Genomic DNA, 26,974 nt, shown 5'->3' on the forward strand with positions numbered 1-26,974 from the left:
CCCTTAAGGTTGGAGGAAAGGAAATTTCAACAGCAACAAAGGAAAGGGTTCTTTACAGTAAGGGCAGTTAAAATGTGGAATTCATTACCCATGGAGACTGTGATGGCAGATACAATAGATTTGTTCAAAAAAAGGTTGGACATCTTTTTAGATGGGAAAGGTATACAGGGATATACCAAATAAGTATACATGGGAAGGATGTTGATCCAGGGATTAATCCGACTGCCAATTCTTGGAGTCAGGAAGGAATTAATTTTTCCCCTTAATGGGGTTTTTTGTTTGCCTTCCTCTGGATCAATAAGTAAGTATAGATATAGGATAAAGTATCTGTTGTCTAAATTTAGCATAGGTTGAACTTGATGGACGGAAGTCTTCTTTCAACCTCATCTACTATGTAACTATGTAAGAAGCTGTGTGCAAAGATTTGGCCGGGTTTGGCCAAAAGCCAATGCCCTGCCTGCAAGAGGGACGTGGCGCAAAAGCCGAGGCCATGCCCCCCTGTTCTGTAACTGGGTCAACCCCTAGTTCACGTCACGAAGAGAAGTTGAGTGCCCCTCCTCTAAACTCCACCAGAGGGAGGGGGCACATGAAGAGCCAATTGCAGAGTCCCTAGCAGAAGAAAGGAGGAGCCGGCTGTGAGCCTCCTCAGCTTTACTTTGGAGTAGCAGGCGAGCGAGAGAGAGCTCCTTGTCAAGCTAATATACCATCACTGTGTCAGCAGCTAGCGGTATGCCTATTTGTTGCATGAATGCCTATCAACTCCGTGGACGCTTCCTGGGTGGTGGAGGTTGGAGGCCAAGAATATCTCAAGTGTCTGTGTCTGCAGTGCAGATTACCTGGTCCTGAGCCAAGTATCAATGCGAGGTGTCCGCAGTGTGGAATCTTCTACCTGTGGCCGGTAGATCCCTTTTCAACTATCCTGGCTACTACGGAGCTCCCAAAAGCAACGCTGACTGAAGTGGAGTGCCTATCGGTGAATGTCATCCCTGACCAATGTACCGAGAAGTCTGGCATTCCAGAGCTGAGTCCAGTAGCTGAGAATGTGCTACCAGAACACACTGAAGAAGAGATGGTGACTACCCAAGGGAGAGGGGAATCGCTGCTGATGGTGGTGCCGGAACAAGACCGTTACGTGCCCAGTGTTCCCATCAAAAGCGAGGAACCCCGCCGTCGCTCCCCTGAGGAGATGTCCCTACCTTCCTCGTCGGACGACGACAGCGTGAGTGTGTCATCGGTAGTGATGCGCCTACCGGCGAACCACTGCAACGATGCCGTCCTGTGTGAGCAACTTACCTGTGATGCCAAGCAGCTGAGTCTGGAGATCCCCCGACAGCAGGCACTGTGTGGCTTGAACCGCGGAAGAGTCCCACGGCCGTGACAACTCCCAGCGTGGTGGAGATGCGACCTGAGATGACTGCCGATGAGGAGAAACCTACTGAGAGCCTGCGGAGCGGAAAGGAAGCACCACCCCCTTACTCCCTCCAGGTGACGAGAAATGAAGTCAGCGTGAGTAGACAGCCTGTGGTTTACCCTTGGCATGTCCGCGATCCCGAAACACAACCGCCGCCACTTCCGGTGTTAAGAGCGACTGGCGACGCCCTTCCGGTGCGGGACTTGGACCTGTACTGGGACTCCGCAACGTCAACGGATGATGACGTCACATCCGGTTTTCCCCGCGGGGTGGACCGGAAGAGTGCAGCTCCGGATGTTGTCCGCCCTGACCCAACGGAGGAAGGAAAAGATAAAACCATGGACGCTGTACTAGGTAGAGGGAAGCGGAAGTCTGAAGATGTGATATCTCCTTCCTTATCAGCAGGTCGTGGCATAGCCAGATTAAGAGACTGTGTCAAGACAAGAGAGGAGAGAGAAGAGAGAGAAGAGAGAGAAGAGAGAGAGAATGCCTCATAGTGTAAAAAAAAGTACATTTATTTATGGGATAGGAAGGAAATAAAAAGATCACTTGTGAGCACATTCACATGTCTTAGGCAGGTCTGCAACCTTGCCTTTCTCCTTTATCACCCAGCAAACAGTGTTTCAACTGCAGCAAGGGATTCTGGGAAATGACATGCAAATGAGCACACAATGTGTCACCTTTTGTCTGAAAAACCATTGTTACATGGAGCCCATATACACTGGCGACACACTTTATTCGAGCTCGGCTAGTCCCACGAATTCGGGTATACCCGGGTGTATTGAGGTTTGTGACTGTTTTCTGCCCGGGTGCATTGAGTTATTTTCTGGCAGGGATTGAAGCATTTTATTCCCGCTGGCTGCAATACTGCACAGTACATATATATATACTGCATTACAATTCATGAATTTATGCCATCTGGTAGACACGCGAAGCATTGCAGCCTATTAAATCCTAATCATTATCATTTAACAGATCAGCCGCCCGTCAGCCAGGCATGAACCCAGGCTGGGAAGGCAAATGCAACGGGGCTTGTCAGAGGTGAGGAGCGGCGCATTCCAGGTATCTGCCAGGTACATACCGGGTATTTGCTCGAATAAAGTATGTCGGTGCAGTAAGCTAATGCTCGCTGTTAACACAGCTTTAAAGCACAGCATGGGAATCAGATGCAAACCAGAGAAAATATTCACAGACATGGTTCAACCTTAATGGGTATCATCAGTGCGACAGGGCTTTCTGACGTCAGCGCGCCGGAATTAAGCTTGACCCAGCTTCCGGCTCACCGTGTGCTGATGTCAGAGAGCCCTGTTGTGCGCCGGCAGTGGAAGCTCGGCGGCGTAGGGCAGAGAAAGGAAGAGGCTTATAGGCAGCTGAGAATCTGGGCCCGGCCACGACCAGCAGCAGAGCCTGGCCAGAGGTTGGGGGAAATGTGCAGCACTGGCCAGGCCCCTCCAGCCAGCGGGCCCGGGACACCAACCCAGGCAGACACCCCCTGTTGGCAGCCCTGCCTTGACCTTCAGGCAACGTGGAATCAGGTTATATTTCATAAATGTCATAAGCTACAGTACAGATATTCCACCACAGGGCCGGAGACAGATTTCCCGGGGCCCAGGACTAGAGTTACGACCACCCCGCTCCCCTCGTGTCAGCATTCTTGCAAGCCCCCCATTTCACACCTTGCGAGCACCATCTATTTCTCCCCCCCTCTTCCCATATATTTCTCTCCCCTCTGTCTCACTTCCTCTCTTTTTCACTCACCACCTCTCTCTCTCACTCTCCCCCTCCATCATTTACCCCACTCAATCCCTCCCCCGCCTGACATTAATTTATCTGTCCTTCCACCTCTCTTACTCCCCGTTCTTCACTCACGCCCTCCCTTACATTCGCTCTCTCCTCTCTCTCCCCTCTCATTAATTACCCCACTCTCACTCAATCCCCCCTCCTCACACTCATTCTCTCACCCCTCCCCCTACACACACAAAATCCCCCCCTACATATAAAAAAAAACCCACCCCCAATAAAAAATACCTCCCCATAAATACAGACTTACCTACCTTGGGCATGGTCTCAGGCCTGTGCTGCCCCAGCTCCCACCAACTGTTTGGCCTGGCTGCCGGTCCTCTTTGCCCTGAGCCCAGCTTGCTTCCAGCGTGCGCCAACGTCAGAGAGGCCCGGTGCACGCCAGCATCAGAGAGGCCCGGCGTGGGACAGTCAGTGAGGGAGGACCGCAGCTGGGGAAGAGCCGGGCAAAAAAGTTGGGGGACACAACTGCTTTGTCTGGCCACTGGGCCCTCCGCAGCCACCGGGCCCGGGACACTTATCCTGGCTCTCGCCACTTATCGATGCCCTGTTCCACCAGATCTCGACTTGTTTAAATGTATGTGATTATTTACAAGTTTATATTGCAGCTTATTTTTTTAGTACAAGAATAACCTGTTCAGGCCCTAATTGTGATGTGTCATGAATTATCTTATTATTTTCTGACAGCTCAGCAGCCATGTAACAGAATGAGACCCAATTGTGCAATGTTTTTGGACAAACCAAATAATTAACTATTCATACTGTACACCCAACCCCAAGGATCCAATAAAGAGTTTCACTAGATATCTGCGCACTCATAAAATGTATTCTGACACACATAGGATATATCATCTTAACCATTTAGTCTCATAGGTGCTTGAAAGGCATTGCCTTGCAATTGAACACCTTACACACATGCAACTACCACTGCGCTAGAATCCAGGATTGGGAAAATAAACAGTGCCGTTTTATTTTATTTCTACACTGCCACTCAATTCCATGCAGCCACCTCTGGGGTAGGACCCTGAATGATATTTTGTGTTTATATAGAGCATTTTTATCCCTAAGCTGTTTCGTGATTATACATAAAGACAATGGGAAGAACACTGGATTCTATACTCACTCAACTGTTTACAAATTCAAAAGTAAGTGAGTTCTGGCAAAAAAAAAAACCATTTCTGTTAAGAACCAAAACACTAGTAAGAGTTCCCATCCTTACTCTATACAGCACCTTTCATTCACACAGACTTTAGATCAGAATGCTGCTGTAAAACCATCAGTAAGAATAGTGCTGCAGACCTGAATTTATATCATTTCTGAAAGCACAGAAGATTTGAAATCTGGGAGTAATTCCCTTTCTTGCCCCACCTTTTTTTTTTTTTTTTTTTTTTATAAATCCTGTATAAATATAGAATTTGATTTGTTCTAGACAGGATTAGAAGGATATTCACAACGCCTACAGGCTAATTTAAAACACACTCATTGTATGTACAAAAAGATATTCAGATCTTAAAGACATTATATCACTTTGGGATTCACCATGGATTTCTCGGCAGCTGTGACTCTCCTTCTGGCTGTATGCATCTCCAGCCTCATCATGGTTTTGGGTTTCAAGGTGATTTGGAAGAGTGGGAATCTTCCCCCTGGGCCCACGCCTCTTCCATTTTTGGGGAACATTCTGCAACTAAGAAAGAGGGGAATAGTACAGTCCCTGATGGAGGTGAGTCTAATTAACCTTCACAATGTATGGTCTGTGTGGAATGATGTAATTTGATAAGAAATACTTGCACCACCTAGGCAGTCCATTCGTATCCTTTCAGGTCTAAACCCCTTACTGTATGTGTTTACCTTAATATCAGCCTGTCCCATGTCTGCAGGGAAGCTGTACAATGCATCTGAGTAGGAGTTAAAGAAGATGTGTACGCACAGAATCCTCTTAGTGCTTCTATAGTGAAACAGTACAGTATATATAGGGCACCTATGTGTATTAAAAAACTTCCCCTGATATATGTATATATGTATATAGCAGAATAAAAGAGTTCTTCAGTATTATGTGATACCTTTTTTATTTGGACTAACAATTTATGTCATAGGACAAGCTTTCGAGAGTTTTCCTCTCTTCCTCAGGTCAAGCAATACTATTACTATTACTATTCCTCACTTCTCAGGATGCTGAAGAAGGGAGGAACACTCTCGAAAGCTTGTCCTATGACATAAATTGTTAGTCCAAATAAAAAAAAGGTATCACCTAATACTGAAGAACTCTTTTATTCTGCACTATCGCAACTGGACTAACACGGCTATTTCCATTTTATATATATATATAACAGAATAAATGAGTTCTTCAGTATTACAGTAGATGATACCTTTCTTATTTGGACTAACAATTTATGTTATAATATATATATTATCAAGCCACTATATTTAAAAAATGCAAGACACTATTATGTAAAAAATACAGACTTAAGTACAACTTAAGTCCTCAAAATGGTGTATGCAGCTTCTTTGAGTACTGTAGATTTGCTTGACTCCTCATTAAAACACAGAGAAACAGAAAAAAGAAGCGCAAAAAACACCTTGGAATAGTATGTTTATATTAGTGATTAATGTTTGTTAGTACAAATCTGCATTTACAAAAGTAATAGAATAGATGGCTCATAGAAAAACCAGGTCCTTGTGGACCACTTCTCTGTTGTTGCACCTCTGTCTCCATTCTACAGTCCTGTATACCGCTGTTTCTTTTGTTCTGTAACAAGCCTAGTCATGCTATCTGGGTGCTACTGACAACTTCAGGGACTGGTCAAGTGCTGTTCCATGTTCCCACTACCCTTTCAGTAAAGAAGAACTGCCTCACCTTTCCCTGAGCTTCATTTACTCCAGCTTAAGAGCATGACCTCTTATTCTAGCATCTCTCTGTCTATGGGAAAGTCTTCCATCCGATACCTTATTGATATGTATGTGTGTGTATGTACACTCTCATATTCCCCTTTCTTTCTTGTTTCTCTCATAGCACTTTTCCCCTTGATTCTCCCTCCGCCCTTCCCTCTTATATCCTTTCTCCAGTCTTTCTCTCTAATATTGCCCTCTCCCTCCTTTTTCTCTCATATCCCCCTCCTCCTCTTCCATATTCTCTCATGTCCCCCTGTCCATCATTTCTCTTTTGTATCCCACTCCTCTCTTTTTCTCTCACATATTACTCTCCCTCATTCCTCACTTTTCTATATATACACTGGCGACACACTTTATTCGAGCACGGCTAGTCCCGCGAATTCGGGTATACTCGGGTGTATTCAGGTTTCTGATATTTTTCAGCCAGAGTGCATTGCGTTATTTTCCGGCAGGAATTTAAGCTTTTTATTCCGGCTGGTTACAATACTGCAATGCCGTCAAAATACACATGGTGGCGCTTGCGAGCTATTCTCTGTGAAGCCGTCCCCTATAATGAATTGTAATGCAGTATATATATATATATATATATATATATATATATATATATATATATATACTGTATAACAACAACCCCTGTAAGCCCTAACATACAGTACTGTACTGTACTGTATATGCACATACATAAATGATACTACAGTACTGTATGGGCGGCGGGGGCGAGATGTGTTTGCAGCAGAGAGAGATCCGCTGCTCTCTCTCTGCGCAAACATCCACACATTAAAAATTATTTGAAATACATTTTTATTGATAGTGTAGATGTGCAGGGGGTCTCCGGAGCTGAACCGCGGTGGTTTTAGGTCTGGGGACCCCGTGCCCCCCGAGATACAGGCCCCTTTAGGGGGTGCCGGTATCCAGCTCTGCGTTAAAAGCCCCGATCACGTGACCGCGGCCTGTAAACCAAGCAGAGCAGAGGGATACCGGCACCCCCTAAAGGGGCCTGTATCTCGGGGGGCACGGGGTCCCCAGACCTGAAACCTGTGCGCTTCTGCTCTGGAGACCCCCTGCACATGTACACTATCAATAAAACACATACAATATACAGTATAAATAAACACTCGTTCTTTACCTTAGCGTCTATGCGCTATGGTAAAGAAGCATCATTTCTGTATTTTAATAATATTGTACAGTGAGCAGGGGGTTCCCTGAGCCAGAAATTAATGCTCAGGGAACCCCCCTGCTCCTGATCAATATTATTAAAAATACGGAAAATGCTGCGTCATTACCATAGCGGATAGCCGCTAAGGCAATGAAGGGGTTAACCCACCGTGCCCGCTTTATTGTGTGTAGTGGGGATGGGTGAGGGGGGTATTTGGCCCTTGGTGTGAGTTTAGGACTTGCGGGAGGGGGGGGGGGTTGCGGGTGCACTTAACCCCTTCACGATCGTAGCAGTTAATACCGCTACGGTCATGAAGGGGTTAAGCCCTCCCGCTACCCCACCCCCCCCCCCCCCCCCCGCAAGCCCTCCCCAACCATCGTTGGGGCGAATACCCCATTCACCCACCCTCCCGCTACCCACAATAAAAAAATACACACACACAGCAGCCGCCAAAAAATAAATAAATAAATGACAATAAATACATTGGAAATACATTTTTATTGATAGTGTAGATGTGCAGGGGGTCTCCGGAGCTGAACCGCGGTGGTTTTAGGTCTGGGGACCCCGTGCCCCCCGAGATACAGGCCCCTTTAGGGGGTGCCGGTAGCCCTCTGCTTGGTTTAAAGGTCCCGATCACGTGATCGCGGCCTGTAAACCAAGCAGAGCAGAGGGATACCGGCACCCCCTAAAGGGGCCTGTATCTCGGGGGGCACGGGGTCCCCAGACCTAAAACCACCGCGGTTCAGCTCCGGAGACCCCCTGCACATGTACACTATCAATAAAAATGTATTTCAAATGTATTTATTGTCATTTATTTATTTATTTATTTATATTTATTTATTAATTGTGCTGCTGCTGCTGCAAGTCGTAAACTCACACCAAGGGCCAAACACCCCCCTCACCCCCAATAAAAAAAATTCACGCACAGCAGCCCCACAATTAATAAATAAATCTAAATAAATAAATAAATAAAATCTATGTAAAACCCCCTCCCCCTATTCTCGCTTTTAAAACGCCCTGCCTTCTCTCTAATCTATGTAAAAAAAACCTCCCCCTATCCCCCTATCCCCCTATTGTGTGTGTGCGTTAAGCTTCCCTGCAAGCTATGTAAAAAAAACCTCCCCCTATTGTGTGTGTGTTTAAATCTGGCTGGCCTGTGTTTCTGAGTGCTGAGTGCTCTGCGTTTAACCAAGCAGAGCAGAGGGATACCGGCACCCCCTAAAGGGGCCTGTATCTCGGGGGGCACGGGGTCCCCAGACCTAAAACCACCGCGGTTCAGCTCCGGAGACCCCCTGCACATGTACACTATCAATAAAAATGTATTTCAAATGTATTTATTGTCATTTATTTATTTATTTATTTATATTTATTTATTAATTGTGCTGCTGCTGCTGCAAGTCGTAAACTCACACCAAGGGCCAAACACCCCCCTCACCCCCAATAAAAAAAATTCACGCACAGCAGCCCCACAATTAATAAATAAATCTAAATAAATAAATAAATAAAATCTATGTAAAACCCCCTCCCCCTATTCTCGCTTTTAAAACGCCCTGCCTTCTCTCTAATCTATGTAAAAAAAACCTCCCCCTATCCCCCTATCCCCCTATTGTGTGTGTGCGTTAAGCTTCCCTGCAAGCTATGTAAAAAAAACCTCCCCCTATTGTGTGTGTGTTTAAATCTGGCTGGCCTGTGTTTCTGAGTGCTGAGTGCTCTGCGTTTAACCAAGCAGAGCAGAGGGATACCGGCACCCCCTAAAGGGGCCTGTATCTCGGGGGGCACGGGGTCCCCAGACCTAAAACCACCGCGGTTCAGCTCCGGAGACCCCCTGCACATGTACACTATCAATAAAAATGTATTTCAAATGTATTTATTGTCATTTATTTATTTATTTATTTATATTTATTTATTAATTGTGCTGCTGCTGCTGCAAGTCGTAAACTCACACCAAGGGCCAAACACCCCCCTCACCCCCAATAAAAAAAATTCACGCACAGCAGCCCCACAATTAATAAATAAATCTAAATAAATAAATAAATAAATAAAGACATGAAGAGAAATAAATACTGTATATACTGTACAGTATATACACTGTATATATATATATATATATATATATATATATATATATATATATATATATATATATATATATATATATACAGTATACATATATACACTGTGTATATATACTGTATATATATATATATATATATATATATATATATATATATATATATACATACTGTATGTGAGTGAAAAGAGAAAAAAGTAACCCGTATGGGAGCACTCAGGTATGCAATTGATATATTTGTTTATTTATTTGACACAGTGCAAAAAGGGATGAATAAACAGTACATGATTTAAAAACACTTAAAAAAGAGGCATGGACCCTTAAACACTAATGAACAGCACTAGGGAACGACACACACTGTCAACCCTAAACATGAAAAGGATAGTGACTCAAAAAACACTAGGGAGAATCAAAGTGAATCACAATACAGTAGGTTACTGGGTTTAAAGGCACCTACAGTATACAACGCTAAGGATAATGCACACTACAATACCAAAAAGTATTTTAACCAAGCAAGTAAACCAAAATCAATATATACTGTAAGTAACAACCAGAAAAGACAATTTAAAACCAAACTAACCCTTACAATACCAAGGATTACATCTATCTAATTGTAAAAAACCTTATACAGTACATTATACACAGCATTGTTTAAAAACCCCTTCCCCCCTAATGTTTGTGTTAAGCAGATTACACTGAAGGGAGAGAGATATAAAGGCCTAAAGCCCCTTCCCCCCCTAATGTTTCTGTTAAGTAGATTACACTGAAGGGAGAGAGATATAAAGGCCTAAAGCCCCTTCCCCCCTAATGTTTGTGTTAAGCAGATTACACTGAAGGGAGAGAGATATAAAGGCCTAAAGCCCCTTCCCCCCCTAATGTTTCTGTTAAGTAGATTACACTGAAGGGAGAGAGATATACTGTAAAGGCCTAAAGCCTTACCTGCATTGGTAAACCCTCCCTGCATTGGTAAACCCTCCCTGCATTGATGTCGTGTAGTGTACAGTACAGTATGTAAATGTGGGGAGGAGGGGGGCCCAATGTGCATAATGTACTGTGAGGTCTAACCACCCTCACCCCCTACCCACATACTGTACCGTTACCCCCCCCCCCCCCCCCATCCTGGCCATGGCCCCTCACGCACAGCAGCTCCACAATTAATAAATAAATCTAAATAAATACAGTACATGAAGAGAAATAAATATATACTTTATATATAAATGTGAGTTTATAACTAAAATAAAGAATATTATTTCTAGGGGCCCTAGAACAGAAGTTCCCACGCCAATTTCGCGCTCATTGCTCTTTTTTTTGCTCTTTTTTTACAATGTTGCTGGTCTTGCGGCTTTGCAGTATGCAAGCAAAAAGCGCAGTGTATGAAGTCTGGGTGAGCGCTTTCCACATTTGATGCCTACGGCACCTTCCCATTTCTACACACTTCAATACCTGCACAGTTGGTAGCGCTTTCCATCCCAGCTACCATTCTGGATATTCACCTCTCACAGGCCATTCTTGCCCGAGTCTGTCCTATCAGACAGGGGCATTAACCTGTATCCACACCACCTGGACAATTTCTCTCTGTCAGAGACTTGTGCTATTTATTTTATATATTTTTGTGTAATTATTCATGCAAATTTATGCTCATTTCATATGTGGTTTTCAACATAAAGTGGCTGCTGGGCCTGATCCTAACTCATACAGTATACAGTAGCGCTTCCCTGTTTGTTTGTTTATTGCAAGCAAAAAGCAGTTTGTAGTACTGAGTGTGAGATAAATTACTGTATTTATCAGTGTTGATCAAAGAGAGTTGATCAGAAGGATTCCCCTTATATACAGTACGTAGAATTAATAAAATTGTATTATTTTCCGATATCCGCAGTGATTCTGGTCAACCTGACAGATTTTTAGTAATACAGTATACTGTACTGCAAGACCATGTGTTGTCTACCTTTTACTACAGTATACTGTACTGTATGAATGACAATAGAGTGCTGTATACTTTATAAGGGGAATCCTTCTGATCAACTCTCTTTGATCAATACTGATAAATACAGTATCATATTTATACCCCTTTAGCACCTGTCGTTCCATCCTATGCACCCATTTACTGTACAATGGTGATTGCGGTCGTATTCACGTACTTTATGTGAGATAAATTAACCAGTTCTTTTATTGCTGAAGTCGCCACAAAATACTTTTATTTACAAATACAGTACAATACAATGGTGAAACTTTTCAAGTTAACAGCAATTCAAAACATCAACACACAATAATACATACTTTACAGTACTGTACAGTATACTGTACTAGTATATTTGGGCCTTGTCTTTGGGGGTTTATTCATGCAATTATTAGGGTGACCTGGCGTTGGAAATACTGACACAATCCTACAGCTACACCACCCACCCCCTCCCTTAGAGTTTTTAATCCCTCCCTGGCCAAGCATCAATCGTCTGGCTAATCCAATCCAAGCCATTGTTTTGTTAATCTGGCCCTGGGCTGTTCAGAACAGCCACTGCTTCTAAATTACTGAAAATATACAGGATAAATATACAGTGATGTGAAATAATCCTTTCTGTGTGTCTGAGAGTGTTGAAAGTCACCAGGTCCTCATCTAGTAGAGTACATTCTCGAATACCTTTAGAATAAAAATACAGTATATATAAATATACAGTATAAATATTGCACAGTATACTGTAATGTTAAATAACCCATCCTGTTCTTTTTCCCTTCATACTGTAACAGTATCCTCATTGTGTCTGCGGTACAGTAGTTCATTGAGAGAGGAGAGGTTTTGTGTACATCATTACTGCTGTTTATATACTGTACATTTGACTGCACAAGCAGATTTGATGAACACAAGGCCCCCCCTCCCCTCTGGTGCACCCTTTTTCCTGGAACGACAAGAAAACAAAAACTTTGTTCAGTTACTGTACTGTACTGTATGTGCGTACTGTATTATGGTAGACCTACTGTACAGTAGGTGGCTGGTGCAGCTTTCTCTGGAAAGAAAAAATGGAGCAGTTAGTAGGCAGTTACTGTAGTATGTCAAACTAGTCTACTGTACTGTATACTGGAACTACTGTAAACTCTGACTATTGGGAAAGCTAAAATCTGTGCCATACTTACCTGTATCATAGTGTACCTACTGTACAATACTACAGCACTGTACTACTTTCCTGATGCTTGTCCATTGCGCGCGATGACAATGGGCAACACAGTGGCAATATGGTCTATATATTTATTGCATCGTTCAACGGTGAGTTCATTGTTCCAAAAACTCATTATGGCTGTATACAACTCGTCCTTCTTGGAGGGTTTCGCCACTTTACGGATGTGGTCCTTCAGCTGATGCCAGACCATTTCGATCGGATTGAAGTCTGGTGATCTGTGATTGGAAAGAAAGGACAATTAGTTTAAGAGATACAGTACACAGTAAAAACAGTGGGGAACATATAAATGGGACACGGTCTACTACACTTACTCCGCTGGCGTCTTCACCCAGTTGATGCCGCGCTCAAGGATATGCGCCGTCGACGCGGTGTGCTTGGGATCATTGTCCTGGTAAAAGCGATGACCATTGGGAAAGTCTTGTGTGATGTATCGCACTATCACGGGCACAATGTTGTCTTGGAAGAAATCTTTATTCATGATTCCTATAGCAAGAAAAGAAAAGTGCTCAATAGTACAGTACAGTGCATACGGTAAGGCAACACTAGTCAAGTACAGTGCATTAGGCGGCATTATATTTGAGAAATTGTACCTTCAAAGACGACAATGCATCCCGGTCCACGCCTAGAGATGGCACCCCACACATGCAGCTTCACAGGGTGTTTTGGCCGTGGCTTCAAAGTTATGCGGCCTTTTTTGTGGAACGCAAATCTTGCAAATCTCTCCAGCGACACAGTAGACTCATCAGTGAAGATGCAATCCTGGAAAGTCTCACCGCTGTCGATCCATGCCTGGGCCTGGAGCACTCTTTTGATTTTGTTTGCGTCCCGTATCATGGGGTACGCTCTGTAATGACAATGAATAAAAAATGTTAGCGTCACAGCGCAGTACAGTTTGCAAAACAACATTTTTACTTTACAGTACAGTACCTCCTGTACTGTCCACTACTAACCTCACACGTCCATATTTCCATCCAATTCTGCGTCTCATCTTCTTTATGCTGCTCTCGGATACAGTCAGATTGTGGTTTTCCTGAAGAGTGTTTTTAACCCTTAATGCGCTCCTCTCATCATTCTCCTCACTTATTCTGTCCACCAGAAGAGTAGTCTCCCTACAATGCAAAGAAATTATATTGTGTTATTAATATGCAGCAATATAAAATGTATACTGTATACTGTACATGTAATGTTGTAATATACAGTAAATATAAATATACAAAAAATGTATACTGCTGTACTATAAATATAAATAGACAAAATATACAGTATACAGTACTGTTGTAATATAAATATACTATATAAATATTCCGTTGTCAGATGAATTGCAATATACCAAAAGTGTATACTGCTGCACAAAAAATATAAATTGACCACACATACAGTACACTACAGTATATACTGTTGTAATATAATAAATATACTATATAAATACGGTATACTGTTGTTATATCATAATAAATACACATCATATACTGTATATTCCGTTGTCAGATGAATTGCAATATACCAAAAGTGTATACTGCTGCACAAAAAATATAAATTGACCACACATACAGTACACTACAGTATATACTGTTGTAATATAATAAATATACTATATAAATACGGTATACTGTTGTTATATCATAATAAATACACATCATATACTGTATATTCCGTTGTCAGATGAATTGCAATATACCAAAAGTGTATACTGCTGCACAAAAAATATAAATTGACCACACATACAGTACACTACAGTATATACTGTTGTAATATAATAAATATACTATATAAATACGGTATACTGTTGTTATATCATAATAAATACACATCATATACTGTATATTCCGTTGTCAGATGAATTGCAATATACCAAAAGTGTATACTGCTGCACAAAAAATATAAATTGACCACACATACAGTACACTACAGTATATACTGTTGTAATATAATAAATATACTATATAAATACGGTATACTGTAGATGTACACTACAGTTTTCTATATTTTTTTTGGTTAAGTTTTATAAATACAGTATACTTACGCATTTGTTACCCTTGGTGCCTTTTTGCGGTCTCTGTTTTTTCCTTGTGCATGATAGCACACAGTGCTTGATGGCACAACGAGGCCAGAAGCAGTTAACCAGCGCTGGATATCTGCAATTCGTTGTCCGCTCGTGTACATCTCCTTCATTCTCATGCTGAGATCCTTTGAAATCTTCTTAACAGGCATTGCTGCGAGTACTGTAGAAAGAAATACAAACACAAGAATGTGTATTCGATGTTTAGTCGATGTGTATTCAATGTGCAGTGAATCCACAAAATGGATGGTGTATTTATATGTTAATGACTCACATAACAGACCACCCACTTTCAACACCTGTACCTGGCCACCATGCATAAAAGGTTGTACACGTTGCATAGCCCACCACTTGCTGATCTTTATCTGAGGCATTGTCCAGATACTGCATTGTGCCTCCCGCTTACATGGAGCATCCCCGGTTCTATGGAAGAAAGAATCATCTCACCTCTGCTGTGCCTGCCACACTGAAAAAGAGAAAGGCAGTTACCGTTCCCAAGCCAAAGGCAAAGCGACAGGCTAAGGCCAACAAAGAAAACCTTCTGCTGACCCCAAAGGCTAAGGCTTTTAAAACACGTCAGCCTTATTATGTGAAGAAGAAATACGGTACTGTGCTCGGTTCGCAAGACGCATGGCAGCCAACTCACCGAATCCGCAGACCACTTGCTCCCATATGCTTCGACGACTCTGCTGTAGCTGTCCCGGAAATCTTCAGCCCGGCTTCTCCACCCCCATCTTCTCCGGTTCCATCTGAAGATGCTGCTGCCTCTGAAATCAACGGGTCACTGTCTCCTTTGCTCTTGGACGACTCTGCTTCTCTCCCGGAAATCCAGCGGTCACCTTCTCCATCCCTCTTCCACCACGCTGCAGCTTCTCCTGTACCGGGCATCCCCAGGTCACCTCTTCCACTCTCCATCGATGCCGCTTCTCTCCAGGGAACCCCCATCTCATCCTCCGTTGCACCCATCCCCCCAGATCTCCAGATGCCATGCACAAGCAGCTCGTTGGACCGGATCCTGAATGGGCTAAGTGTGGATCTCCCCGGGAATTCTAGTGTGCTGGCAAAGCTAGATCTGCTTCTGGAGTCGGTGCTACATATGGAGCAACGGCTGGATCAACGGATGCTACATATGGAGCAACGGATGGATCAACGGATGGACAAGATAGAGGCAGACATAGCGGGCATACATTATTTGCTCGGTGTTAATGCCCCTGTTTCCCCGATGCTGGAGCAGGGGGGTGACATGGATGTGATGCATGGTACCTTCGACCCCCTTCCATCACCAAGCACACACCCTCCACCAGAAGATACAGTGTACTATGCTATTGAGGAGGACATGACAACCCCATCTAGACCACGCCAGGAGACAACCCGGCGACCACTACCGGAGGAAAGCTTCCTCCCAGACACCCTACCATTGCCCATCGCCTCAAGTACACCCGCTCCCAAAAGACTTCCTACACCCGCTCGCATACAAACAGTGCCCGACATCTCCCTGTGCGATCTGACACCGGCGCTGAGGGAGAAGTATAGGGTGAGGAGTGCTGGTATACCACACAAGTATGCCTTGATCATATTTAAACACCATGTTCCCTACACATTGTACTGCGAGTGGGTGTTCAAAGTGAACTATGATGGGAATCGCCAAAAAAATGCCCTTCCTGCCAATTTAAGGAAAAAGATTGTGGAAGAAATGCAGCGCTATTACCCTGTTACAGATCCTGTAATGAGAGGCGTTAGAGACTGCATTAATGGCGTTTTGCGCCATGCAAGGCATCGGCCATGGCTGGAAAATGGGGAGGACTTTCAGTGAGACCATACTGTAATGTTGTGCTGTACTGTACAGTACATGTTTTACCCTATAGTACCTGCTGTACTTAAACAAAGGATACTGAATGTTGTTGTGTGTTGCACGGTTTTTGTACTGTATTTGTAAATAAAAGTTTTTAGTGGCGACTTCAGCAATAAAAGAACTGGTTACTTTATCTCACACACAGTACTACAGTACAAACTGCTTTTTGCTGCCAGACTGCAAACCCGCAAGACCAGCAACATTGTAACAAAAGAGCAATGAGCGCGCAATTGGCGTGGGAACTTCTGTTCTAAGGCCCCTATAAATAATATTCTTTATTTTATTTATAAACTCACATTTATAAACCCCGTCACCCACCCCCGCTAAACACAATAAAAAATAATCACACACAGCAGCCGCCAAAAAATAAATAAATAAATGACAATAAATACATTGGAAATACATTTTTATTGATAGTGTAGATGTGCAGGGGGTCTCTGGAGCTGAACCGCACAGGTTTTAGGTCTGGGGACCCCGTGCCCCCCGAGATACAGGCCCCTTTAGGGGGTGCCGGTAGCCCTCTGCTTGGTTTAAAGGTCCGATCACGTGATCGCGGCCTGTAAACCAAGCAGAGCAGAGGGATACCGGCACCCCCTAAAGGGGCCTGTATCTCGGGGGGCACGGGGTCCCCAGACCTGAAACCTGTGCGCTTCAGCTCCGGAGAACATCTACACTGTGAATAAAACACACACATCATTAAAGAATCATTCTTTAGCTTAGCGGCTATGCGCTATGGTAAAGAAGCAGCATTTCTGTCTTTTTAATAATATTGTAGAGTGAGCAGGGGGTTCCCTGAGACAGAAATCTAATCTCAGGGGACCCCCTGCTCCTGCACAATATTATTAAAAGTTCAGAAACGAGGCTTCATTAGCATAGCGTATAGCCGCTAAGGTAATGAAGGGGTTAACGCATAATAACCAATAAATACATTCAATACACTACCCACTACCCATGGCAACCTCCGCTGCTGTACAGTAAAACAGAGAAAAAAAATAACACTTTCAAAGTAATGTCCCCTAACCCCTTAATCACCATAGCGGTTATTAACCGCTACAGTCATGAAGGGGTTAACCCGCCCTCACCCACCACTTGGGACGCCTACTGTACATACCCTCCCACTCTAACCCCCCACCCCGTGAGGCCTAACCACCCTCAACCCTCACCCACTAACTACCCACAAGGGAGGCCTACCCACATACCGTTGGGGAAACACCCCACCCCCACCCCAGTACCCACAATAAAAACAGTACAATCACCCACAATAAACAGCATTCTATTTATTAAATACATTACCCACCCCCTGTGCCCCCCCCCCCCCATAAATACAAGATTTATTCTTTTACATTCAGGGTCCATAACGCAGCCCCACGCTAGTCCCCGGTGGGCTGGCAGGGCACCTGGACAGACCTACAGTTTACCAGCAGCATTCCACAGGTTCTGGAGGCCTGCTGGTGGATCCTGCCAGCACCATGGCGCCCAGGTGGTCTCCTTGGGTCACCGTGAGCCTCAATTGGGTCCACACGGTAGGCCCAAGGATGTCTGGGAGCCCCGGGTCAAACCCACAGGTGTCTGCGGGGCCTCGGGTGGTTCCCATGGGGGTCTGGGGAACTCACGGGTGCTCACTACGGGTCCGCGGTGCCCCCACAGAAGTGGGACCACACATCATCATCCCCGCACCTACGGCTCGGAGGTGCCCCCACAGAAGTGGGACCACACATCGTCATGCCCGCAGACTACGGGTCCGCGGTGCCCCCACAGAAGTGGGACCACACATCATCATCCCCGCATGTGTCACCCGTGGAACCACCAGCCTGCTACCCTTTAGGATACCCGAGGATTCCCCGCGGGTGGTCTCCAGAGGTCCCACGCAAAACCACGGAAGTAACCCTGAATGTAAAAAAAATAAACCTGGCCAATACATTCAATACATACACCCTCCCCCCCAACACCTACAGTACAATAATGTGCAAAATAACTATTATCCAGATATGGATAATAGATTAATTGCCCATTATTAAAAACATTAACTAGCATATACAAATAAATAAAGTACTACTGACCTCATCAATACGAAGTGTCCCATGCCAGCGCCTTCCTTCTCTTGCCCACACAAAACATAGCCAAAACCAAGCCAATACATTGCAATTACATTCAGATATCAATTAACCCCTTAAACACCTTATCGGATAATAACCGCAAAGGTAATTAAGGGGTTAAGCCACACAGGCACGATACCCACCCTTCACCCATGAATTTGTACTGTGGCTTCATCATGCAACTATATATATATATATACTGTATATATATACATACAGAGAGACAGAGAGAAAGAGAGAGAGAGAGATATATACAGTATATATATATACACACGTTATATACACACCCATGATAAACCAAATATACAGTACAAATAAATGTAGAAGGGTTATCAAAACCATACTGTTCTACAACCAAACACTTCTCCATACAGATACTACATTAAAATCAATTTCCTTTAAAAATCCTAACTGATCTCACAATCTACTGTACTGTATATGATCACAAACCAATGAAAAAAAAGTCACATTCCAAAATGCATAAAATCTATGCACCATACTGTATACATTCTGCAAATTAATCAAACGTAAACAAAAATCAGTTAGCAATCATTATTTACACCCCTAAACATTTCACACTCAATCAAGAACAATGAGACCATTAACAGATTCACGCCTAGAGCAGAACAATTAAGCCTTTGAAAAAATATAAGTACCGACAAAAATACAACCTTTACAGTACAGTACAACCAAGGCTATCTATCCCTGACCTTCCTCAAACACACAATACAATACCAAGGAATAATACATCTATCTAATTTTAAAATACTTTAAACTCACAAAATAATTAAAAACACATCTAATCCAGCTTTTAAAACATCATCATTTCTTACCCTGAATGTATACTGTACTGTATATCTCTCTAGACATATATATTGTACATACATACATACAGTGGCAAGAAATGATATACCACAAAAAAATAAAAATACACAGGTTAAAAAACCTTTTGAAAAAATTAACAAGTTAAATAAAATACATTTCTTTACTGTAGTTCACTTACCATTACTTGCCCCCACCGACTCCCGTTGCCCAGCTTACTCACGAACCAATCCACGATCAGGAACCCATAAAATAATAAACCATTGAAAATAATAAACATTAAACTAAAAATCCAAACCAATCCACGGGTCTTCTACTTGTAATACACCTTCATCTGTATTCTTCTTTCTTCTATCTCCTTCCGGGCGGGGCAGGGCGTGGTCTTCTTTCCATCATCGGCCACGCCCTTGTCTTTTTCCTTCTCCGGAGGTCCTTCCTCCGCGGCGTCTGGCTGCAAAATGAGACGACATAGGCTTTTAAAGGCCTATGACGTCACATTTTGCGTCATGGTTCCCACGGTCCTGATTGGACCGTGAAAACCATGTGTGTTGGCCGATAATAAAAAAATGATGACGTCACTTAAAGGGAATGAAAGCACAGCCAATCAGAATGGCTTTGCTTCAATTGCCTTTAAGATGACGTCATGAAAAGGCACATGGCCGTGCACACATGGTACTAGAGCCAATCAGAGCGTGGGAACTTTATCCCTACTCTGATTGGCTCTGGTATACCATGTGTCAGGGGCTTGGGGGAGAAAGGATGTGACGTCAATGAAAACCTGTCACGTGGTACGGTAGCCAATCAGAGCGTGGGAACTTTATCCTTATTGACGTCACATCCTTTCTCCCCCAAGCCCCTGACACATGGTATACCAGAGCCAATCAGAGCGTGGGAACTTTATCCCTACTCTGATTGGCTCTGGTATACCATGTGTCAGGGGCTTGGGGGAGAAAGGATGTGACGTCAATAAGGATAAAGTTCCCACGCTCTGATTGGCTACCGTACCACGTGACAGGTTTTCATTGACGTCACATCCTTTCTCCCCCAAGCCCCTGACACATGGTATACCAGAGCCAATCAGAGTAGGGATAAAGTTCCCACGCTCTGATTGGCTCTAGTACCATGTGTGCACGGCCATGTGCCTTTTCATGACGTCATCTTAAAGGCAATTGAAGCAAAGCCATTCTGATTGGCTGTGCTTTCATTCCCTTTAAGTGACGTCATCATTTTTTTATTATCGGCCAACACACATGGTTTTCACGGTCCAATCAGGACCGTGGGAACCATGACGCAAAATGTGACGTCATAGGCCTTTAAAAGCCTATGTCGTCTCATTTTGCAGCCAGACGCCGCGGAGGAAGGACCTCCGGAGAAGGAAAAAGACAAGGGCGTGGCCGATGATGGAAAGAAGACCACGCCCTGCCCCGCCCGGAAGGAGATAGAAGAAAGAAGAATACAGATGAAGGTGTATTACAAGTAGAAGACCCGTGGATTGGTTTGGATTTTTAGTTTAATGTTTATTATTTTCAATGGTTTATTATTTTATGGGTTCCTGATCGTGGATTGGTTCGTGAGTAAGCTGGGCAACGGGAGTCGGTGGGGGCAAGTAATGGTAAGTGAACTACAGTAAAGAAATGTATTTTATTTAACTTGTTAATTTTTTCAAAAGGTTTTTTAACCTGTGTATTTTTATTTTTTTGTGGTATATCATTTCTTGCCACTGTATGTATGTATGTACAATATATATGTCTAGAGAGATATACAGTACAGTATACATTCAGGGTAAGAAATGATGATGTTTTAAAAGCTGGATTAGATGTGTTTTTAATTATTTTGTGAGTTTAAAGTATTTTAAAATTAGATAGATGTATTATTCCTTGGTATTGTATTGTGTGTTTGAGGAAGGTCAGGGATAGATAGCCTTGGTTGTACTGTACTGTAAAGGTTGTATTTTTGTCGGTACTTATATTTTTTCAAAGGCTTAATTGTTCTGCTCTAGGCGTGAATCTGTTAATGGTCTCATTGTTCTTGATTGAGTGTGAAATGTTTAGGGGTGTAAATAATGATTGCTAACTGATTTTTGTTTACGTTTGATTAATTTGCAGAATGTATACAGTATGGTGCATAGATTTTATGCATTTTGGAATGTGACTTTTTTTTCATTGGTTTGTGATCATATACAGTACAGTAGATTGTGAGATCAGTTAGGATTTTTAAAGGAAATTGATTTTAATGTAGTATCTGTATGGAGAAGTGTTTGGTTGTAGAACAGTATGGTTTTGATAACCCTTCTACATTTATTTGTACTGTATATTTGGTTTATCATGGGTGTGTATATAACGTGTGTATATATATATACTGTATATATCTCTCTCTCTCTCTTTCTCTCTGTCTCTCTGTATGTATATATATACAGTATATATATATATATAGTTGCATGATGAAGCCACAGTACAAATTCATGGGTGAAGGGTGGGTATCGTGCCTGTGTGGCTTAACCCCTTAATTACCTTTGCGGTTATTATCCGATAAGGTGTTTAAGGGGTTAATTGATATCTGAATGTAATTGCAATGTATTGGCTTGGTTTTGGCTATGTTTTGTGTGGGCAAGAGAAGGAAGGCGCTGGCATCGGACACTTCGTATTGATGAGGTCAGTAGTACTTTATTTATTTGTATATGCTAGTTAATGTTTTTAATAATGGGCAATTAATCTATTATCCATATCTGGATAATAGTTATTTTGCACATTATTGTACTGTAGGTGTTGGGGGGGAGGGTGTATGTATTGAATGTATTGGCCAGGTTTATTTTTTTTACATTCAGGGTTACTTCCGTGGTTTTGCGTGGGACCTCTGGAGACCACCCGCGGGGAATCCTCGGGTATCCTAAAGGGTAGCAGGCTGGTGGTTCCACGGGTGACACATGCGGGGATGATGATGTGTGGTCCCACTTCTGTGGGGGCACCGCGGACCCGTAGTCTGCGGGCATGACGATGTGTGGTCCCACTTCTGTGGGGGCACCTCCGAGCCGTAGGTGCGGGGATGATGATGTGTGGTCCCACTTCTGTGGGGGCACCGCGGACCCGTAGTGAGCACCCGTGAGTTCCCCAGACCCCCATGGGAACCACCCGAGGCCCCGCAGACACCTGTGGGTTTGACCCGGGGCTCCCAGACATCCTTGGGCCTACCGTGTGGACCCAATTGAGGCTCACGGTGACCCAAGGAGACCACCTGGGCGCCATGGTGCTGGCAGGATCCACCAGCAGGCCTCCAGAACCTGTGGAATGCTGCTGGTAAACTGTAGGTCTGTCCAGGTGCCCTGCCAGCCCACCGGGGACTAGCGTGGGGCTGCGTTATGGACCCTGAATGTAAAAGAATAAATCTTGTATTTATGGGGGGGGGGGGCACAGGGGGTGGGTAATGTATTTAATAAATAGAATGCTGTTTATTGTGGGTGATTGTACTGTTTTTATTGTGGGTACTGGGGTGGGGGTGGGGTGTTTCCCCAACGGTATGTGGGTAGGCCTCCCTTGTGGGAACTGATTGGGTGGTTAGGCCTCACGGGTGGGGGGGGGGTTAGTGTGGGAGGGTATGTAGGCATCCCGAGTGGTGGGTGGGTGAGGGTGGGTTAACCCCTTCATGACTGTAGCGGTTAATAACCGCTATGGTGATTAAGGGGTTAGGGGACATTACTTTGTATGTTTTAATTTTTGTGTCTGTTTTGCAGAAGCGGAGGGGCCATGGCCAGGATGGGGGGGGGGTTAACGGTATGTGGGTAGGGGGTGAGGGTGGTTAGCAATGCAGGGAGGGAGATTTACTGGTAACAGAAACATCTCTCTCCCTTCAATGTACTGTAATCTGTTTAAAGCCCCCTCCCCCCTAATGTGTGTTTCTGTAAAATCTCTCTCCCTTCAATGTACTGTAATCTGTTTAACAGAAACATTAGGGGGGAAGGGGCTTTAGGCCTTTATATCTCTCTCCCTTCAGTGTAATCTACTTAACAGAAACATTAGGGGGGGAAGGGGCTTTAGGCCTTTATATCTCTCTCCCTTCAGTGTAATCTGCTTAACACAAACATTAGGGGGGAAGGGGTTTTTAAACAATGCTGTGTATAATGTACTGTATAAGGTTTTTTACAATTAGATAGATGTAATCCTTGGTATTGTAAGGGTTAGTTTGGTTTTAAATTGTCTTTTCTGGTTGTTACTTACAGTATATATTGATTTTGGTTTACTTGCTTGGTTAAAATACTTTTTGGTATTGTAGTGTGCATTATCCTTAGCGTTGTATACTGTAGGTGCCTTTAAACCCAGTAACCTACTGTATTGTGATTCACTTTGATTCTCCCTAGTGTTTTTTGAGTCACTATCCTTTTCATGTTTAGGGTTGACAGTGTGTGTCGTTCCCTAGTGCTGTTCATTAGTGTTTAAGGGTCCATGCCTCTTTTTTAAGTGTTTTTAAATCATGTACTGTTTATTCATCCCTTTTTGCACTGTGTCAAATAAATAAACAAATATATCAATTGCATACCTGAGTGCTCCCATACGGGTTACTTTTTTCTCTTTTCACTCACATACAGTATGTATATATATATATATATATATATATATATATATATATATACAGTATATATACACAGTGTATATATGTATACTGTATATATATATATATATATATATATATATATATATATATATATATATATATATATATATACAGTGTATATACTGTACAGTATATACAGTATTTATTTCTCTTCATGTCTTTATTTATTTATTTATTTATTTAGATTTATTTATTAATTGTGGGGCTGCTGTGCGTGAATTTTTTTTATTGGGGGTGAGGGGGGTGTTTGGCCCTTGGTGTGAGTTTACGACTTGCAGCAGCAGCAGCACAATTAATAAATAAATATAAATAAATAAATAAATAAATGACAATAAATACATTTGAAATACATTTTTATTGATAGTGTACATGTGCAGGGGGTCTCCGGAGCTGAACCGCGGTGGTTTTAGGTCTGGGGACCCCGTGCCCCCCGAGATACAGGCCCCTTTAGGGGGTGCCGGTATCCCTCTGCTCTGCTTGGTTAAACGCAGAGCACTCAGCACTCAGAAACACAGGCCAGCCAGATTTAAACACACACACAATAGGGGGAGGTTTTTTTTACATAGCTTGCAGGGAAGCTTAACGCACACACACAATAGGGGGATAGGGGGATAGGGGGAGGTTTTTTTTACATAGATTAGAGAGAAGGCAGGGCGTTTTAAAAGCGAGAATAGGGGGAGGGGGTTTTACATAGATTTTATTTATTTATTTATTTAGATTTATTTATTAATTGTGGGGCTGCTGTGCGTGAATTTTTTTTATTGGGGGTGAGGGGGGTGTTTGGCCCTTGGTGTGAGTTTACGACTTGCAGCAGCAGCAGCACAATTAATAAATAAATATAAATAAATAAATAAATAAATGACAATAAATACATTTGAAATACATTTTTATTGATAGTGTACATGTGCAGGGGGTCTCCGGAGCTGAACCGCGGTGGTTTTAGGTCTGGGGACCCCGTGCCCCCCGAGATACAGGCCCCTTTAGGGGGTGCCGGTAGCCCTCTGCTCTGCTTGGTTTACAGGCCGCGATCACGTGATCGGGACCTTTAAACCAAGCAGAGGGCTACCGGCACCCCCTAAAGGGGCCTGTATCTCGGGGGGCACGGGGTCCCCAGACCTAAAACCACCGCGGTTCAGCTCCGGAGACCCCCTGCACATCTACACTATCAATAAAAATGTATTTCCAATGTATTTATTGTCATTTATTTATTTATTTTTTGGCGGCTGCTGTGTGTGTGTATTTTTTTATTGTGGGTAGCGGGAGGGTGGGTGAATGGGGTATTCGCCCCAACGATGGTTGGGGAGGGCTTGCGGGGGGGGGGGGGGGTGGGGTAGCGGGAGGGCTTAACCCCTTCATGACCGTAGCGGTATTAACTGCTACGATCGTGAAGGGGTTAAGTGCACCCGCAACCCCCCCCCCCCCCTCCCGCAAGTCCTAAACTCACACCAAGGGCCAAATACCCCCCTCACCCATCCCCACTACACACAATAAAGCGGGCACGGTGGGTTAACCCCTTCATTGCCTTAGCGGCTATCCGCTATGGTAATGACGCAGCATTTTCCGTATTTTTAATAATATTGATCAGGAGCAGGGGGGTTCCCTGAGCATTAATTTCTGGCTCAGGGAACCCCCTGCTCACTGTACAATATTATTAAATCTCTCTCTGCTGCAAACACATCTCGCCCCCAGTATGTGCAGTAATTTACTGAACATGTACTGTAGAATAAATGCATACAGTAGTTTTATTTATTCGGGTTTATTACACAGTATACTGTATGGCCGGAAAACATCAGCATACAGTACAATATAATCCATCGAAATCCCCCCATTAGCCGTTTTCTTTTCTGAGGAAAAACAAAATGAAAAGTTTTAATGTACAGTAATGGTCAGCCCCCTAAAGAAGTTCCCAGCCAGCCCCACCAAAATAATACGGCAAAAATACAGTACTCACCATACTGTACAGTACAGTATTACTAAATTTCCCATTCAGCTTGCGCTGGCGCCGGCCCACTTCCAGTCCAGCTTTCATCATTTTGCAGAGGGACTAGCCCACCTGTAGTCAGCGGGAAATCGCTTAGGTACATGCAAGCTTCATCAAAACTGGCTGCGAAATCCATCTCAGATTTGTCACCGACGGCAGGACCATGATGATAAGCTGGTGCTGCTGCTGGTTCTGGTTCTGGTTCTGGCGCATTGCTTGGCAGGGACTGTCGCTTCTTATTTCGTTTTAACACGACCCTTCGCCTTTTGCCGCCTCCATTATCATAGATACGGGAAAAACCCTGTGACACACACCAATACCCTCCAACAAATTGGGGCTCAATACGGTGAAAACAGGGGTCACTACATAACCTTTTCCTTATTGCATGCTTGCACAAATGAGGAGTTGGCGAAAATCTGTAAAAGTCATAATTTTCGATAAAATACTGATAAATTTGAACAACTGTTGCCATCTTATCCTCTGTTGCATTTATAGCGGCCCATATCAAATAAGCATAACTTCTGTCAGGTTTTTGGAACACGGGCTCCACTTGTTCACTCATGTCTCTGTAGAATAGTGTAAGTGAAAATGATCTTTGTCTTTATTTAATACATTACTGTATGTAAAGCCTAAATTGATACATTTTTTGCAACTATTCCTTCAGTCTCAAGGACAAGTTACACAATAGCATACTGTACTGGGATAAAGTAACTTTTTTTGGAAACGAAACAACTTGCAAAGGCCACACATTACTTAAGTCATGAGTTTATGCCATCTGGTGGACAATCGAAACATCGCAGCCTAGTAAATCATTCTCATTATCATTTAACAAGATCAGGCCCCCGTCAGCCAGGCATGAACCGTGGCTGGGAAGGCAAGCGCAACGAAGCATGCAAGAGGTGAGCAGTGGCGGATTCCAGGTTTCTGCCAGGTACAAACCAGGCATTTGCTCGAATAAAGTGTGTCGGTGCAGTATATGGATAACAGAAAGTTCCCTCAACTACAGCAGAAGGCGGATGGAAATGTAACCAATGTTTAGAGCTCATGCTCTGCATTATTAAC

General features: G+C 43.5%; 1 protein-coding gene across 3 annotated transcripts in view; it reads left to right on the top strand.

Annotated features, from left to right (window-relative positions):
- Window positions 1–4,635: 4,635 nt before the first annotated feature.
- The window catches only part of LOC142498670 (cytochrome P450 2G1-like), a 42,105-nt gene continuing 19,766 nt past the window's right edge, over window positions 4,636–26,974 (top strand). For 2 of the 3 annotated variants that reach the window (XM_075606926.1, XM_075606929.1), the window contains exon 1: window positions 4,636–4,931. In XM_075606926.1, the coding sequence (XP_075463041.1) occupies window positions 4,752–4,931 (180 nt within the window). In that variant the 5' untranslated portion in view covers window positions 4,636–4,751. The remainder of the gene's footprint in view (window positions 4,932–26,974) is intronic. The other variant, XM_075606927.1, reaches the window with a different exon arrangement.

Source organism: Ascaphus truei, chromosome 7 (genome assembly GCF_040206685.1).
Source record: "Ascaphus truei isolate aAscTru1 chromosome 7, aAscTru1.hap1, whole genome shotgun sequence".
Taxonomy (NCBI): Eukaryota; Metazoa; Chordata; class Amphibia; order Anura; family Ascaphidae; genus Ascaphus; species Ascaphus truei.